The sequence below is a fragment of the Diorhabda carinulata genome, chromosome 6, assembly GCF_026250575.1.
Source record: "Diorhabda carinulata isolate Delta chromosome 6, icDioCari1.1, whole genome shotgun sequence".
NCBI classification, from domain to species: Eukaryota; Metazoa; Arthropoda; class Insecta; order Coleoptera; family Chrysomelidae; genus Diorhabda; species Diorhabda carinulata.
Genome location: NC_079465.1, coordinates 2300280 through 2316194, shown reverse-complemented (window position 1 = coordinate 2316194; position 15915 = coordinate 2300280). Strand labels below are relative to the sequence as shown.

The window sequence follows — 15915 nt, the reverse complement described above, 5'->3', positions numbered from 1 at the left end:
TTGAAGGTACTTCCAAAGAGGCGAAAACAACGGAACATAAGCCACAAAGTCAACACCTTTTGATTCAACTTATAGACGTTTTGTGGTACTTGCATTCGTCAAAACCCGAAATTCCTTCGCTTTCGTTAGTCGTCGCGCAAGGACTAAAACACACCGAACAAATAGTACACGCTCTAGTTGAAATAGTTCACGCCTTTAACAGCAGCGATACTTACAGTAATATAACTATAGCGATATATCTTCAGTTGTTGTTATGTAGCGATCCATTGATAGCGTTCAGCGCTAAACAAGCTCTTAGTGTCGTACTTAAACCAAAAGCAAAAAGAAGGAAAGTATTTATTCCGAGTCCGCCGCATTGCGTCTCACCGCCACCTATACAAAAGAATAACGAAGACAGAAGTAAAACGCAAACTAGTAATCAACCACCATCTTCTAGTAGCCATGAAGAAACTGTCCAACACAGACAACCGAATCAATATGACGTCGATTCTGTGGAAGCTATTTCATTGTTGGAACAACCCGGTCACCAACAGGATAACGTTAATCCTTTAGAAGCGTTGCTCGGGGGTGGAGTAGGATTTCCCCCTTTGTTAGATATACCTCCAGACGCCGATGATGAAGCTATGGTAGAGTTGGCTATAGCCTTAAGTTTACAGGTAAGAAGAAGAATAAATATTTGAAAGGAAAACTGTTTTAATGATATATACATACATTAAAAGGAACATGAAATTGGCGGTGAACAAAACCAAGTCAACTTACAAAGTCTCCAAGTTCAATTAGGACAAGATGTATTAGTTCATCAAGGGCAGAATGCACAAGCTCAAGAAGCTGCTAATTTCAGTGATACTACAGCTTCGGCTGCCGGTTCGGACGATGAAGGTTCCACGGCGGCTACGGACGGTTCGACATTGAGAACATCCCCTGCCGAACAAGCCGGATCCGAAAGCGGAGGTAGCGGAGTGGAAAGTATAACCGGTGAACATAACGTATCCGGCAGGTTTGTAGATTTATTGTAAATCATTCGAAACGGATAATAACAAAATCGTTTATTACTAATTTCATGTTATTTCCAGTGTTTTTTGTCATAGATCATCAGCGTATGGCGATAACATGCAAGAAACTATCAACTTGGTATCTAGATCCGATACCAGCTCAATTGCGAACACCGTCGGCGGTATGACCGAAACTGACGCGCAACAAGACGAAGCGGAAATCGAAACGGAAAATAGCAGCAGACTTCACGTACTTAGGTTGCAGCTATTGGAAAAATTGATCGACTATTTACCAAAATTGAAAAATGTAGATGGTGTTAGAGCGATACCGTTTTTGCAAGTGAGTTGTTAGAATAAAATCTCGGTGAGATAGTGTTTGTTTTACATTTTAAACATTACCACCAGAAGGTTTAAAGATACTTTATGTAATTGCTCATGAAAGCATTTTACTAATTTGTGGTGCAGTTAACTGTCTTCATCCTCATTCGGTTTGTTTTTTGTCTACTTTCCCTTTTTTTGTAACTCGATTATATAAACTCTAAAATTTTGGATATGGTATTTTCAGAACTAAAGTTATTCCACTCTCATTGACAATATGACAGATGACAGTTGTACTGTGTTGCGGTGAAGTTAACTGTCAATTAATTTTAGGTGAATCTCTGTTTTGTAACTCGATGACATAAACCCTAAAATTCTAGATACTTTCTTCAGAACTAACCAAAATGATTCCACTCTGCGTGACAGTATAACAGGTGTACTTGTTTATAAAATAAACGATGCTCTTACAGTGTCTTGTTAGAACCACTTGTCCACTAGGTCCCAATCATCCAGCTTTAGGAATGAAAATTCCTGGTACATTTTTACATACCGATACAAATTCCACACGAGGAAATTCGACACCACGTTGTGGTTTTAGAAGCCTAATTACTCATAAATCATTATTATGAAAAATAGGCTTCAATGGCAAAGGTACTTTCCAATAGAAATGAAAGAACTAAATCGGAAAACGAAAAAAGAATAAAATAGGAGGAAATAGAAAATTGAAAAAAAGAGAAAACCTGAAGAGAATAGATAAAAAGAGAAGTAGAAGACAAACAAGAAACTGATAAAAAAGTAGAAGAAAATCATTTGAAGCTGTAGTTTTTGATAGTGTGTGACTCAATTCTTTTAATTTATTTTAAACTTTATGATACTACACCCTGTATATCTGCTCCTTATCTACGATAATAACCTTTGTTATGAACTTATTTGTACTTCTTTGTAGACAATTTATCAAATAATATTTCTCTTTAGGTCGTACTCCAACTTACATCCGACATCGATGGACATTGCGAGCGGGATCGAACATGTTTAAACGCCCTTTTGTCCACTATAATAAACGAATTGCAATTGACTAATGACAACTTTGTTGATATTTGTACTAGAACTAAACAGCGAGAAGTACAATTGATTCTACTAAGACTTATTAGTGAGTACATTCATTTTCTAATAAATAGTACTAAGAAAAAGAAGAAATTTGAAAAATAAATCACAAAAACCTTTAATTAATTATTTAAATACTCATGTTTCTTTCCTACACCTTTATTTAGTATCAGATGAAGGTTACGGTCCCTCTTGTATCCATTTCTACCACTGTCTTTGCCATTATCTGTAACTTTTCCTCTTTTTGATCCCAGGTCCATTCTCGGTCTTCCGTTTTGTCATTTAATGAGTAAATACACTAAATACACTTTTAATTTCAGGCGTATTCATGCAGAGATGCAAAACATCATCAACTCCATCTTCGTCAAGTAGTAAAACACCAGCAACGGATAATTCGACTTTCGTTTCTCGAACTACGGCGACGGCTTTACACAAATCCGATATAATAAATTATTGCAACAAACTCCTTCAGTCGCTGTTGAATTATTGGAAAGCATCATCGAATGAAGACGATTCAAATAGCGTTACTGGCAATTTACTGAAAGAGCGATTACCTCATCCGCCACCCGACATGACTCCGTTTTTCCAACGACAATTCGTCAAAGATAACCAAGACGTATTTCAGACTTATCCTCAACTTTTGACTGAAATAGCTTTGAGGTTACCGTATCAGGTACATAGACATTCTGAAATTTCGGAACCGATCAGTTCTGCGTTTGACGTTTCTTGGTACAATCACCTTTGCGATTACATGATGACACCTCAAACGCCATTCGTAAGTATAACTATATAACATTTTATAATCAGGTGTACTGCTCAAGGTGAGGGTAACCAAAACTCACCTCACTCTAATTTTTCAGAGTTTGCTCATTATAGCCAACTCCGAACCATCTGTATACATTTCGAACTTGTGGAAGATCTTTTATTGATGGTCATTGATTATCACCATGCATTGTTAGATTTCCTAGTTTCAATTTTTCTATCTGGATATTTTTTTCACTATAACATGAAGGGGAGGTGGAACAGATTAGCTCTGAATTTTTTTCAGTTTTTCGGAGCTCTTGTTTATTCAGCTTTCGGTCACTAAACAAACAATCATGACTTTAATGAGCATTTAGTATACTCAGTATACCATCTTATGCCTAAGCCCCCATGTCTTGTGATAAGTCTATATAGCTGCAATACAGTGGAGATTGATCCAAGTGTTTTATCCAGGATGGCTTCTAGTTATCCTGGATCAGTTGAACAGTTAAGTTCCGTGAAGAATAGGTGTGCCTATAATTCGTTTCTTCTTCTTGTAAACGTTATTCTATTTATTTTGATTGAGAGTTGCTCTTTAGTCAATTAATTAATTAATTAATATATGTTACAGGTACGAAGACAAGTTAGAAAATTGTTGATGTTTATTTGTGGTAATAAAGATACATACAGACAATTGAGGGATCTACATGGTTTGAAAAATCACATGAAGAGAGTAATGGAGTGTTGTACAAAAGCCGGTTATCAACCTACTACAGACGTACAGCACGCCCTCAGTCTACCCTATGATTCCCTAGTTGAATTAATAGAACATCTTAAATATTGCGTTGAAGTAGGTGAATTTTAATCGATTCGAATTGAAATAATAATTTACTAGTTCCATTTGGATAACTTAACATATTTTTTAGGTCGCCCAAAGTCGAACAGGTAACTGGCAACGTTTCTGTATAAAAGAAGAAGATATCATTCAGTTTTTGATGCGAGTCAGTTTCTTGTTGGACGACGGCGTCGCTCCTACGATTCTACAGCTGTTACAATGCGCTTTAGTAGTAAACTCTCCGACCGTTAAAAGAACTGACGTTGCCAAACCGACCACTTCTAGAAAAGAACGAGAAAAATCCGACGATTCTAGTACAGAAGCTTTATTCGAAGAATCCAATTCCGTGCTTTTAGTCGAACAAATCTCCAAGCAAGTATCCAGAGAAGTATTCGCAAGATTTACGAAAACTTTTATGCTAGAAACGAATATAACATCAGTGAGGTGGCAAGCTCACGCGTTGATACAAGCAATTTATAAAAACTCCCTACCAAAAGATCAGCAATCGATATTGGAATTATTGTGGCAATTGTGGCCTTTATTGCCGGTTTATGGTCGCAAAGCGGCTCAATTTGTGGATCTTTTGGGTTATTTCTCACTCAAACATACCGAAGTACCCGAAGGTGCACCACTTATTCCTGAATACGTTGAAAGAGCTTTCGGCGTGCTTAAAGCGCAAAATGAGATGCTGGCGCTTCATCCTAACGCTAACTTGTACGCTCATATGGGTCAATTTGTAGATTTAGATGGTTACTATTTGGAATCGGAACCTTGTCTGGTCTGCAATAACCCCGAAGTACCTTTTACAGTGATTAAACTTAGTTCTATCAAAGCGGATTCAAAATTTACTACAACAACTCAAATAGTTAAACTTTTATCCAGTCACACTATTAGTAAAATAACTATAAGGATAGCAGAGTTGAAAAGGACAAAGATGGTGAGAACGGTTAATATCTATTATAATAATAGATCCGTACAAGCGGTGGTGGAATTGAAAAATAAACCGGCTTTATGGCACAAAGCTAAAAAGGTGACATTGCAATCGGGACAAACCGAAGTTAAAATCGAGTTTCCTTTACCGATAGTAGCCTGTAATTTGATGGTGGAATACGCCGATTTTTACGAAAACATTCAAGCTTCATCGGAAACTTTGCAATGTCCTAGATGCAGCGCTTCCGTTCCGGCTAATCCGGGCGTCTGCGCCAATTGCGGAGAAAACGTTTATCAATGCCACAAATGTCGCGCTATCAATTACGACGAAAAAGATCCGTTCCTGTGTCACGCTTGCGGTTTTTGTAAATACGCTAAATTCGATTTTAGCTTATTGGCCAAACCTTGTTGCGCCGTCGAACCAATAGAAAACGACGAAGACCGCAAAAAAACCGTTTCCAGTATAAATTCTTTATTAGAAAAAGCCGACAGGGTTTACAAACAATTAATAGCGAACAAACCGACTTTAGAGGCTTTAGTACTCAGAATAACTGAGCATAGATCGGATAATAAAGTCGAAGAGACTAGCAGTAGTTCATCTAATAATTCTACGAATTCCACGGCAGGCGCTAATGCTACATCCGGACCTCAATTGAAAGTTAATAAAACAATTCAGATGCTGGCTCAACAATATTGTAATGATTGTAAGACTTCCTTTGAGGAATTGAGCAAGATAATACAGAAAGTGTTGGTTTCCAGGAAGGAATTGGTAACTTATGATAGAAAGCACAGGTATGTTGTAATTTCTAGCAAAACTTGTTTTTATAACTAAGGTTGGCAACTAAGTATTTCCGCTTCTTACCGATAGGGAGTCTCGTTTTATTTTTTGAATAACATGTTAGTACTGTACCTTACCGAAAGAAAGATAGCAAAAGCTCATTGAGCAAAATGGATAATATATAATTTATTAAAACCTATTCTTCTTTTTTCAGCAATAGGTTTATCCCTTGCTATTTTTTCCAATCTGTCATTCGAATGTGATACCAACTCATAATTATTATCTACGTCACATGATCGTTTTTTTTTCTCGGTCATCTCCATTTTCCATCGTTTCCACATTCTTTTTTTTGATTTTTTTAATATGACCATTTGGTTTTCAAGACTTTTCTGACTATGTTTCGGCTTCCTAGACACTTTTTTCGACAACATCCTCGTGCTGAGAACCATTTTTCACTACTTCCTATCTTTTTAGATTTCCTTTTTGGAGTTTTTTCAGACTATCATAGCTTCCCACTTGTTTTTTGACCATATATTAATTCTTCATCTTCTATTTCATACGTTCTAAAATGTGTTCCCGTAGTTTCTAACACTCCGAGAAAATATGGATAGAGATTTTGTTCTCTACACAGCAGAATCTGCACGTTGTATCTTCAGGAGTCCATCGAAACGACATTTCTTTGGTTATATGTCCACAAAAAGGTTCAGGTTCTACGAAGGACTTATCCGGTATTATTGAGGTTATAAATGATGAGTACTACCCAAAAATTTAACTCCATGTAATCAGAGGAATTTGCTGCAGCAAGAAAATTGAATAAAATAGTTTGAGTTGCACCTTGTACTACACATAAGCAAAAATGTCTTGTCTTGTGTCATTCTGTCTATATATATGATTAAATAATCACTTTTACAGGGATATGGAGCTTCCGAAATCCACACCGGTTTTAAGTGAAGTTCTAATAAATTCACCTTGCGTGAATAACCGTTGTTACGGTTGTTCAACTGCAGCAACCGAACACTGTTTAACCCTGTTGAGAGCATTGGCGCACAACCCAACAACTAGACAAGTTCTTTGTTCCCAAGGGCTCGTTCAAGAATTAGGTAAAACTTATTTTCATTTATCAGGATTTTTTTGTTTACTCTATTTTATTGTAGTTTGGAATAATTTGAGAAACGGTAGCGTACACAATCAAGAAGAAGTCAGACAATTACTTTGTGTACTTACTAAAGACAATAGAACGGCCACAGAAGAATTGTGTAATCTTTTAATGGAGAGAATAAGTTTGAGTTTAAACGGACACATAAGTTCTGCTGATATAGGTAAGTATTGTATTTATAAAACTTAAACTTTCATTGTTAGGTAGTTCAAATGAATTCATTAACATTGTTTCTAATTGTATTCAGGTACAAGCGTTCGGCATGAAATAGCTCTGTTGGCTGCAATGGTGCGAAAAGAAGACGATTGCTGGGAACTGAAATTACAATGCATGATGGGACTGTTTTTGAAAGCATGTGAAGATTCCAAGAATCCCTTGGTGATGGAATCTGTAATTTTACCATGCTTGAAAATTTTACAAAGTCTAATGAAAACGCCTGAAATTAATAATAAAAAAAATAAGGTAAAACTATTTTTTTTTTAATTCTGAATGTCCCACGACGTTGTGCGATGCCTAATTATCACTCCTGTTGCTGCAGTTCTAATTATTTAGATCTTAATATGTTCTCCCGTGGCGAAGGAACTTCCAATTATAAATCCGCTATATTCTTCTTCTTTTTCATCATTAATGTACTGCTTTTTTATATACCCCAAATATTTAAAATTATTATTTTTCAGGATAAATTAAATAGCGTTAGTAGTATACAAAATATGGCGTTATCTGGTGAGACGGTAGACGTTCGTAAATTTTTAGAAAAAGATCAGGAACATACATTCAACGGTTGGAAATCTAGATTCCCTAAATCACCCGAATCTTCTACTATAATCAAACCCAGCAAAGATGAGGTAACTTATTGAATTTTCAATGTATATTTCAATACATTTACTTTTTTTTTTTATTTTATAGACAAGAAAATATTACCTAGCGGAAAAATATTGGCGAAAATGGCGAAGAAACTCCAAAAAATTATACACCAGCAAAACGCTGAATCTTCACGATACCTCTTGGCTAAAAGCTGTCATGTTTAATTCTAGTTCACGCTTGGCGCGTCAAGTAGCTTGTAATATCGTAGAAATGATGTGCAGTAGTTTCGAACGTAAACGTGACATATTGGACCTTCTCACGAATTTCTTAGTCCAACTTAGCACAGCCGGTGAAAGCGCTGCGGAATTCTTAGCTATTTATCAAAATCTAATTCAAGAAGCCCCTTGGAAACAGTACCTAACTATTAACGGTGTACTTTTGATGTTAGCACATTTAATAACCGTAGAAATTGAACAACTACATATACTTGAAGAAACGACATTAACTTCGGATCTGGCTCAAGGTTACGCTTTGAACCAGATCACGGAATTGTTGTCTTCTTTCTTGGACGATGCCGCTATTAGACGGCAATATAAAGGTAGATTAGTTGGAGCTGTTTTGAATGGATATTTATCTTTGAGAAGACTCGTGGTACAAAGAACCAGGTTGATAGACGATACTCAAGAAAAGCTTTTGGATTTATTAGAAGATATGACTACAGGTAGATTAATTTCAGTAGATTATTCTTCTCATTTCTATTGATAAATCATTTTTTTAAGGTACGGAAGAAGAAACTAAAGCTTTCATGTCAGTCTGTATTAAAACTGTGGAACGATACAGTCTCCAAGATATTCTAACGCCAGTTTTTATATTTGAACGGCTCTGTTCAATAATATATCCAGAAGAAAATGATGTAGGTGAATTTTTCTTAACTCTAGAAAAGGATCCGCAACAGGAAGACTTTTTACAAGGTAGAATGTTGGGAAATCCTTATTGTAGTCTCGAAGCTGGATTGGGACCATTAATGAGAGACGTTAAAAACAAGATTTGTCAAGATTGTGAATTGGTCGCGCTTTTAGAAGACGACAACGGAATGGAATTGTTGGTTAATAATAAGATTATGAGTTTGGATTTACAAGTTAAAGATGTATATAAAAAGGTAATTTTTTTCATCTAAAAAGCAACTGCAAGTACACTTGAGTAGTTTGAGTGATGTTTGCAGTGTGGATATTCCATAGGTTGTACTTTAATTTGCAAGTAAAGAAGAAGGTGAAGAATTAAGTTGCTGAACCGCCAATTGTATTTTCTGTTTTATTTGGTTTGTATTGTACATCAATTTTTATTCTCTGGTTCTTTATGCTAGACTTTAGATACGCAATGGGAGACTACAGTTTGAACATAATAATTTCCTACCCAGACACAGAGATACAACTTCTTGTGTTGGGAACCGTTAGGATCTGTTAATCATCTAGTTGAGTGATACAAAATAACCCTCCATTAACGTATCGTCTCTGATTACCTAATTTTTGTCTTATATTAATGTGACGTCGTAGTTAAGCGATTCCAAGTGTCCGTTGTACGTGCGATATGAACGTTTTGTTTGTAGATTTGGTTGGCTGAGGGCGGTGACCACGAACCTATGCGGATTGTGTACAGAATGAGAGGACTTTTGGGAGACGCCACCGAAGAATTTATAGAAAATTTGAATAATAAATCTCAAAGTGATATTGATAATGAAGAAGTCTACAAGATGGCGAATGTTTTAGCCGATTGTGGAGGATTACAAGTACGTATATAAATATTTATAAATTAGTGATTTTTATTGGAACGTTTTGATATTTCAGATAATGGTAACGAGATTGGGAGCTATTCAAAGTGTTACAAGAGCCAGGCCTCTTTTACAGGTGTTGTTAAAATTATTTAGGTTGTGTGTTAAAGTTAATCGGTGTCAAGAAGTTTTAATACAACCTCAATTGAAATCGATGGAAGTATTTTTGCGTACTTTGCAACTGTGTTTGAATAGCGATAGGGATTCTAGTCAAACGGGAGTCACCGAGCAACTATTAGACGTAAGTATTATCGTTAACATATTAAATTCGGTTCTTCTTCTGTAGAACTCTTTATACCCTTTTGAACATTGCGATTTCTTTCCGATCCTTTGCTACTTATTCATTTGCAGTATTATTTTCCTATTTCTTCCTGTGCTACTTGTTGTAACTAAGTTGTCCTTGGTCTTTCTGTCATCTTTTTGCTTTTGTCATTTTCCTTATTAGGCTTTGCGGTGCTCTTATCTTTATGTATCTTAAATATATTTCAACTATTTTTGTTCCTATTCAAGTTTCTCTTTAATTACCTCATTTCTTATCCTATCCATTCTCGTTTTCCCTGCTATTTTCCTTAGTTGTTTCCGCTACTATTTTGTTCATTACCGAAGTGTCATTTTCATATATTAACATGGGTACAGTTATCAAGCCGTATTCTTTTATTCTTGTATTTATTTTGGTATATTTGATTTCCTTTTCTTCGTTATCTATTTTTTTCTTCTCCTGGTATTCAAAAGTTACTATTTTTTGTTCTTTTATTATCAAAACTTCCCCATGTTTGATTGTCTACCATCCTTCTGCATTTGTTCAATTGCATTTATCCATATGTCTACTTTTTCTTCCATTTTGTTAAATGTATCTTCTACTATATCGTCTTCATATACAAATCCGTCTATTTTCACCGGTTCTAGGTTTCTGTATCCAATTATTGTTTCCAGTTGATGGTTCTTCTTCTTTTTTATTGTTTTTATCATATCAAGTATATATAGAAGAGGAGAGAAGAGGACTAAAACTCATTGTTTCATTAACATGTTCTTCCGTCTATATGAACTTTGAACTTTCCACATACCAATTTTCTATCTATCGAGTCAAATGCAGATGTCAACTCTATGAATTTGATTTTTTTTTCCAATCTCTGGGTATTCTATTTGTGTCCCATGTTAAATTGAATATGTTTTGTAGATAATGGAAACGATTTTGTCGAAAGCTACCAGTGAACCTGAAGAGAAATTTAAAGAGTTTTCGAAAACGCTAGGAAGTGCGGATTATGTGAAATCTCTACTGTCATGTACTAATCAGCAAGTAATTAAAAGCAATTCCGTTCTAGTCCATTTAACCAGAGTATTAGCAGCTTTGGTATACGGAAATGAAGAAAAGATGAAAATTCTACTAGATCATTTCAGGTATGCCTGGTTCGTCGGATCAAATACAATAGCGTCCAAAGATTTGGATGTTACAAGGTTACATTAAATTAAAAAAAAAAAATTAATATTCATATAGAAGTGAAAATTGTCCAGAAACTATGTAGAAATAAAAAAAGAAATGTTCTAAGTCAATAATTAATAAATAATCTTCTGGGGCTTCGGTTGTACGTGTACGTTGTACCTAAGATCCTCCACTGGATATATACCTCAATGGTTAAACCCCTTCTCACGTACATGGCCATCGTGTGGTGGTCCTATATGGTGAAAACAAAACCAAGAGTGCCGCTGGATAGAGTTCAGAGCCTCACATGTCTCATTATCACTGTGTCCATGCCTTCAACCCCATCTAGAGCCTGTGAAGTCCTACTAGGTCTCCCAACTTCGATTAGAGTGATTTGAATTTGAAAAATTTAGACGCTGGCCACGGGTGAATGTCTGACAGTGACCAAATGGCGTCTACGACCGTTAATAATAAGTGCTTGGAGACATACATCACTGAGGGAGAGCAATGGACTGATGACTCCAAGTCCTCTGTACTCAATAATAGATATCTGTTATACAGACACCTCTAGGATAAATAAAGGGGCCGGAGCAGGTTCTGCGGAAGACAATCCAAAATAAACGAATCTTGAGGAACACGCTACTATTTTTCAAACAAAGTTATTCGGTGTAATAAAACGTAAACGCGCGATACTTAATCACGGCTACAGAAACTCACGGTTATCTGGTGAGTGATGGCTCCGAGATACAGCTCGTTTAACGGTCTACTCGCAAAGCAGGTTCTGCGGAGCTTCTGCCTGTATTACCAAACCATTGCCCCAATTAAATAGGCGTGAAATTCGACTAGTGACTGGTCTCTTAACCGAATACGGTTATGTAAAACGCAATTTTCACACTAAGGGCATCACGGACGTCCCGAAGTGCCTTTGGTGCATCGAGGAAGATGAAACTGCAGACCACGTCATATGTGAGTGCCCAGTACTCACACTAGCGCGGTTCAAATACTTGGACGAGCTTCACAACTTGTCTAATGACATCTGTCTTTGGTAATGTAAAGTACAGCACCACGGGCCTATCGGAAGACCTATGTGTTTGACTACTATTATGAATTATCAACACTTTGGAGGTAACGGTCGCAGCTATTCGTACACATTGTTAGATCTCCTTGTTTTGGTCTTCTATTCTTTCAATATATATCTATATATTTTTGTTCCCAGATGTTTGCCAACAATTTACAGATTCTTATAAACAGTTCTAGTCCTAATTGATCAAATATTGGCACTGTGTCTAAATCATGTTGTATTTTTTTATCCCATCTTCTTATCTATTGTATTAAGTATAATCTTGATGAATTTGGTGTAGTATTTCATTGTATATATATATATATTGTAGCTCCGTCCTGGATTTCAACAAATACGATTCGGATCACACACCGGAGGATCAACAGAAATTAGAAATGTTTTGTGTTTTAACAAACAGTATAGAAAAGAACGCTATCGGAAATACCCTAAAAGATTATATAATTTCATTAGATGTAGTTAAAAACGCCGTAGAGTACATCACAAAGCATGCGCCTTGCGTTAAACCGACTTTACTTAGAGTTGACAGCGATGAATTGAAAGATTTCATATCTAAACCGGCCTTGAAGTATATTTTAAGATTCTTAACCGGTCTAGCGCATAGTCACGAAAAAACACAGGTAATAAAAAACAATATAAACTGACCGTTAGATTTTAGGGAATAATATTTTATTTTGTTGTTTTAGTTGGCGGTAGCTGCTGCCGAAACGATTCCTATTATCCATAGATTAGAGCAAGTATCATCTGACGAACACGTCGGTTCTTTGGCGGAGAATCTACTAGAGGCACTATGTACTAACCCGGACGTTGCCAAGCAAATAGACGCCGTTAGAGATTTCACCAGATCGGAAAAGAAACGACTTGCAATGGCCATGAGAGAAAAACAACTCGGTCAATTAGGAATGAGAACCAACGACAAAGGTAAGTTTAGTTAATAGTATATATTCTATCATCACTCATCATTATTTTCTGTGTAGGTCAAGTGACGGCGAAATCAAATATTCTTCAACAAATCGAAGAATTAGGTGACGAATCTGGTTTGGTTTGTTGTATTTGTCGAGAAGGATACGAATATCAAGCCACCAAAGTTTTAGGATTATACACGTTCACAAAAAGGTGTAATGTGGATGAATTCGAAGCCAAACCGAGGAAAACTGTTGGATACAGCACCGTTAGTCATTTTAATATTGTTCATATCGATTGTCATATGAGTGCAGTAAGGTAAAGTAGATCATTATTGCGATATATATTCTTCAGTAAGAAAAAAATATATTCTACCATCAGGCGACAATTAGTCCTATCAATCAATAATAAATAATTTGATTTCTATAGATTGGCAAGAGCTCGTGACGAATGGGAATCTGCAGCTCTTCAAAACGCAAATACGAAATGTAATGGTCTCTTGCCATTATGGGGACCTCAAGTTCCCGAATCATCATTTGCTAGTTGTCTCGCCAGGCACAACACTTACCTGCAAGAAAGCACCAATCACAGAGATATAGGACACAATTCCACCATTCACGATTTAAAAATATTGATATTGAAATTTGCACAAGAAAAATCCTTCCACGAAGATACCGGTGGTGGTGGTCCGCAGAGTAATATGCACTTGATACCATATTTAATACACGTGGCTTTATATGTGATAAATACGTGAGTAAAACTATTTTTATGTTCACAAAATTTGTAATAAACGATGAGAAATATTTGAGAATTATCACATTTGTAGTGAGATCACTTGACAACAATGTTTAAGCCAATGCACTGACATTCCGCCACTGATTTGATGGATTCTAAGAGGATATCATGTTATTGGTTACATAGTAAAGATCATTAACAGTAGTTCTCAAAACTTTTATTTTGAAACCTCTGAAGGATTGCTTTGTTTGAGCTGCTGGCATTGCCTCATAATTGTATGCCGTGCTTCGACCAGGTTATAGGATGGTTTTGTAAAGCAACACTTTATTGTTTAGTTATACTTTCGATATATGACCAATAAACGGTTGTTTTGAGCAAGAAGGTCCGAGAATACACCTCTGGGAGACCCCAGAAGGAATTGGGTATTCATTGGCATGTTTCACAAGGAAGTATCTGTCTATTATATATGATCTAAGTGAAGTTTCATAGTAGAGATGAGAAAGGAACTGTCATTCCTTATCTAATGTTCGAGATATGTCTAGGAAGGCTGAAGAGGCGTTTAGACCTGTATTGATTTCGTTAACTAACCTATAAACTTGTTTTATGTTCATTTCGGAAGATAAACTGATGATCGGGGATTATTTTTTTCTGTATTAAGATCTGATTAATATTTCAGCGACTTTAACAATTGTGGCTCACCATAAACTACTATTTTTATAAACATTTCAACATACTTGAATTAACTGTTGAACTCAAACGGTTTGGATGGTCTATTGAAACATTTTAATCTCTTATAAACATAAAGATTAAAAATTGTGAAAGTAGACGATTATTTACTTTGAAATTTCTTACATTTGAGTGCATCTAGAAAAAATTATGTTTATGGTAGACAATCTTATCCGTCGGAGGAGAATTTTTTCTTTTTTACTTATCAAAATTCTATACATTTATTACTTTCATTGAAAAATATTTTAGAACTAGAGTGAATAAGAGGGAAGAAGCTAATTTGATGTTGTATTTGGAAACTACCAACGTTGAGAAATGGATAGAATCGTCTTATGATGCAGAAGGTCCCCTTTATTGGGCTACAATGTCAATTTTACTTCATTCTCAACAACAGTGGCAAATGCATCGGCTATCTCACCTTAGGAGGTTAATAATTTTAGCGCACGCTCGACATTGTCAACCGATAGGTCCCGTCAAAACTTTATCGGATAAAACAGTCAAGGATTATGCAGTTTATAAACCATATTTGATTTTCTTTGGAATTATCGATGGGATTTATAATTATTTCTTTAAGGTAAGTCTAATGCTTTTCAAACAAGATTAATAGTAATATAGTTTTTTAAAATTTGGTGAACGAATATTTTGTTGTAGACTGTAAGCGGTCCAGATGAACAGTGGTCGAATAATTTAGCAGATTATATCAGACATAACGACGAAGCTTTAATGAAGTCTTCTGAGAAGTTATTGGCTGCTTATACTGATGAATTTTTACCGTGTACTTCCTTTTCTGAATTCTGTGATGTGACAGGTGAGTTACAGTTTGTTTCTCATATATGTGTTTTATTCAAATTTATTTTACTTTCTATTTTTTCTTTTCAGGTTTACTTGATGTTATAACCAGTCCCGATACTTATATAAGTGATCTACTGAATGGGATACCTTAAAAAATCTGTAAAAATTTTCCGAATTTAAACTGTAAACAAGGCTGTACACTGTTTTTACTAATCGCTTGCTGCTAGGTTGTAACCTAAATAAATGTAGTATATATTCGCTTATCGTTGAAGTTTTAGGAAAAAAACTAAATTATTGTAACTATTATTGATTTAATTACATTATTTGAATTACTAAAATCTTTTAATTTTTTTAAATTTGAAGAAGAACGCGTTATCTTCGATATACTACCGAATATTATGAAAATAAGTTCTCTGTCATGTTTGGCCATTTGTAATAAATCCAAAACTAACAGATTTTTTTTAAATTTTATTTACTTATTCTTTTGATTAAGTCAATTATTTCCATGATAATGGGGTAAAAGGAGTTTGAATGACTGAAATCCAGAAAATTTTAGAAAATCACATAACCATACTTACCCGATAAAGCACAATGTCCCCATCCCCAAGTCATTGAAAGCTTTCTTAAGAAAAGTGAGGTTATCTAATAGTATGCAGTATTTGTTACTATATTACTGCTTTGTACTGACTGTGTTTTTTAAAAAGACAGTTTATTATTAAATGTTCATCTGAATATCGGTTGAAAATAAACTCAATAGCAAATAAAACCAGACACA

General features: G+C 35.4%; 1 protein-coding gene across 4 annotated transcripts in view; it reads left to right on the top strand.

The window, feature by feature from the left end:
- Positions 1-15595, top strand: part of LOC130895647 (E3 ubiquitin-protein ligase UBR4) — a 32239-nt gene extending 16644 nt beyond the window's left edge. For 2 of the 4 annotated variants that reach the window (XM_057803081.1, XM_057803079.1), the window contains 23 exons: positions 7-656; positions 720-997; positions 1089-1332; positions 2286-2460; positions 2735-3189; positions 3787-4005; positions 4082-5712; positions 6611-6798; positions 6853-7017; positions 7102-7316; positions 7532-7699; positions 7761-8379; positions 8438-8817; positions 9265-9444; positions 9503-9727; positions 10664-10884; positions 12298-12604; positions 12671-12905; positions 12962-13205; positions 13317-13637; positions 14598-14922; positions 15000-15156; positions 15228-15595. In XM_057803081.1, coding sequence (XP_057659064.1) covers positions 7-656; positions 720-997; positions 1089-1332; positions 2286-2460; positions 2735-3189; positions 3787-4005; positions 4082-5712; positions 6611-6798; positions 6853-7017; positions 7102-7316; positions 7532-7699; positions 7761-8379; positions 8438-8817; positions 9265-9444; positions 9503-9727; positions 10664-10884; positions 12298-12604; positions 12671-12905; positions 12962-13205; positions 13317-13637; positions 14598-14922; positions 15000-15156; positions 15228-15292 — 7667 coding nt within the window. In that variant the 3' untranslated portion in view covers positions 15293-15595. Of the gene's footprint in view, positions 1-6; positions 657-719; positions 998-1073; positions 1333-2285; positions 2461-2734; positions 3190-3786; positions 4006-4081; positions 5713-6610; positions 6799-6852; positions 7018-7101; positions 7317-7531; positions 7700-7760; positions 8380-8437; positions 8818-9264; positions 9445-9502; positions 9728-10663; positions 10885-12297; positions 12605-12670; positions 12906-12961; positions 13206-13316; positions 13638-14597; positions 14923-14999; positions 15157-15227 lie in introns of all 4 variants that reach the window. The other 2 variants (XM_057803080.1, XM_057803078.1) reach the window with 1 other exon arrangement.
- The last annotated feature ends 320 nt before the right edge of the window (positions 15596-15915 follow it).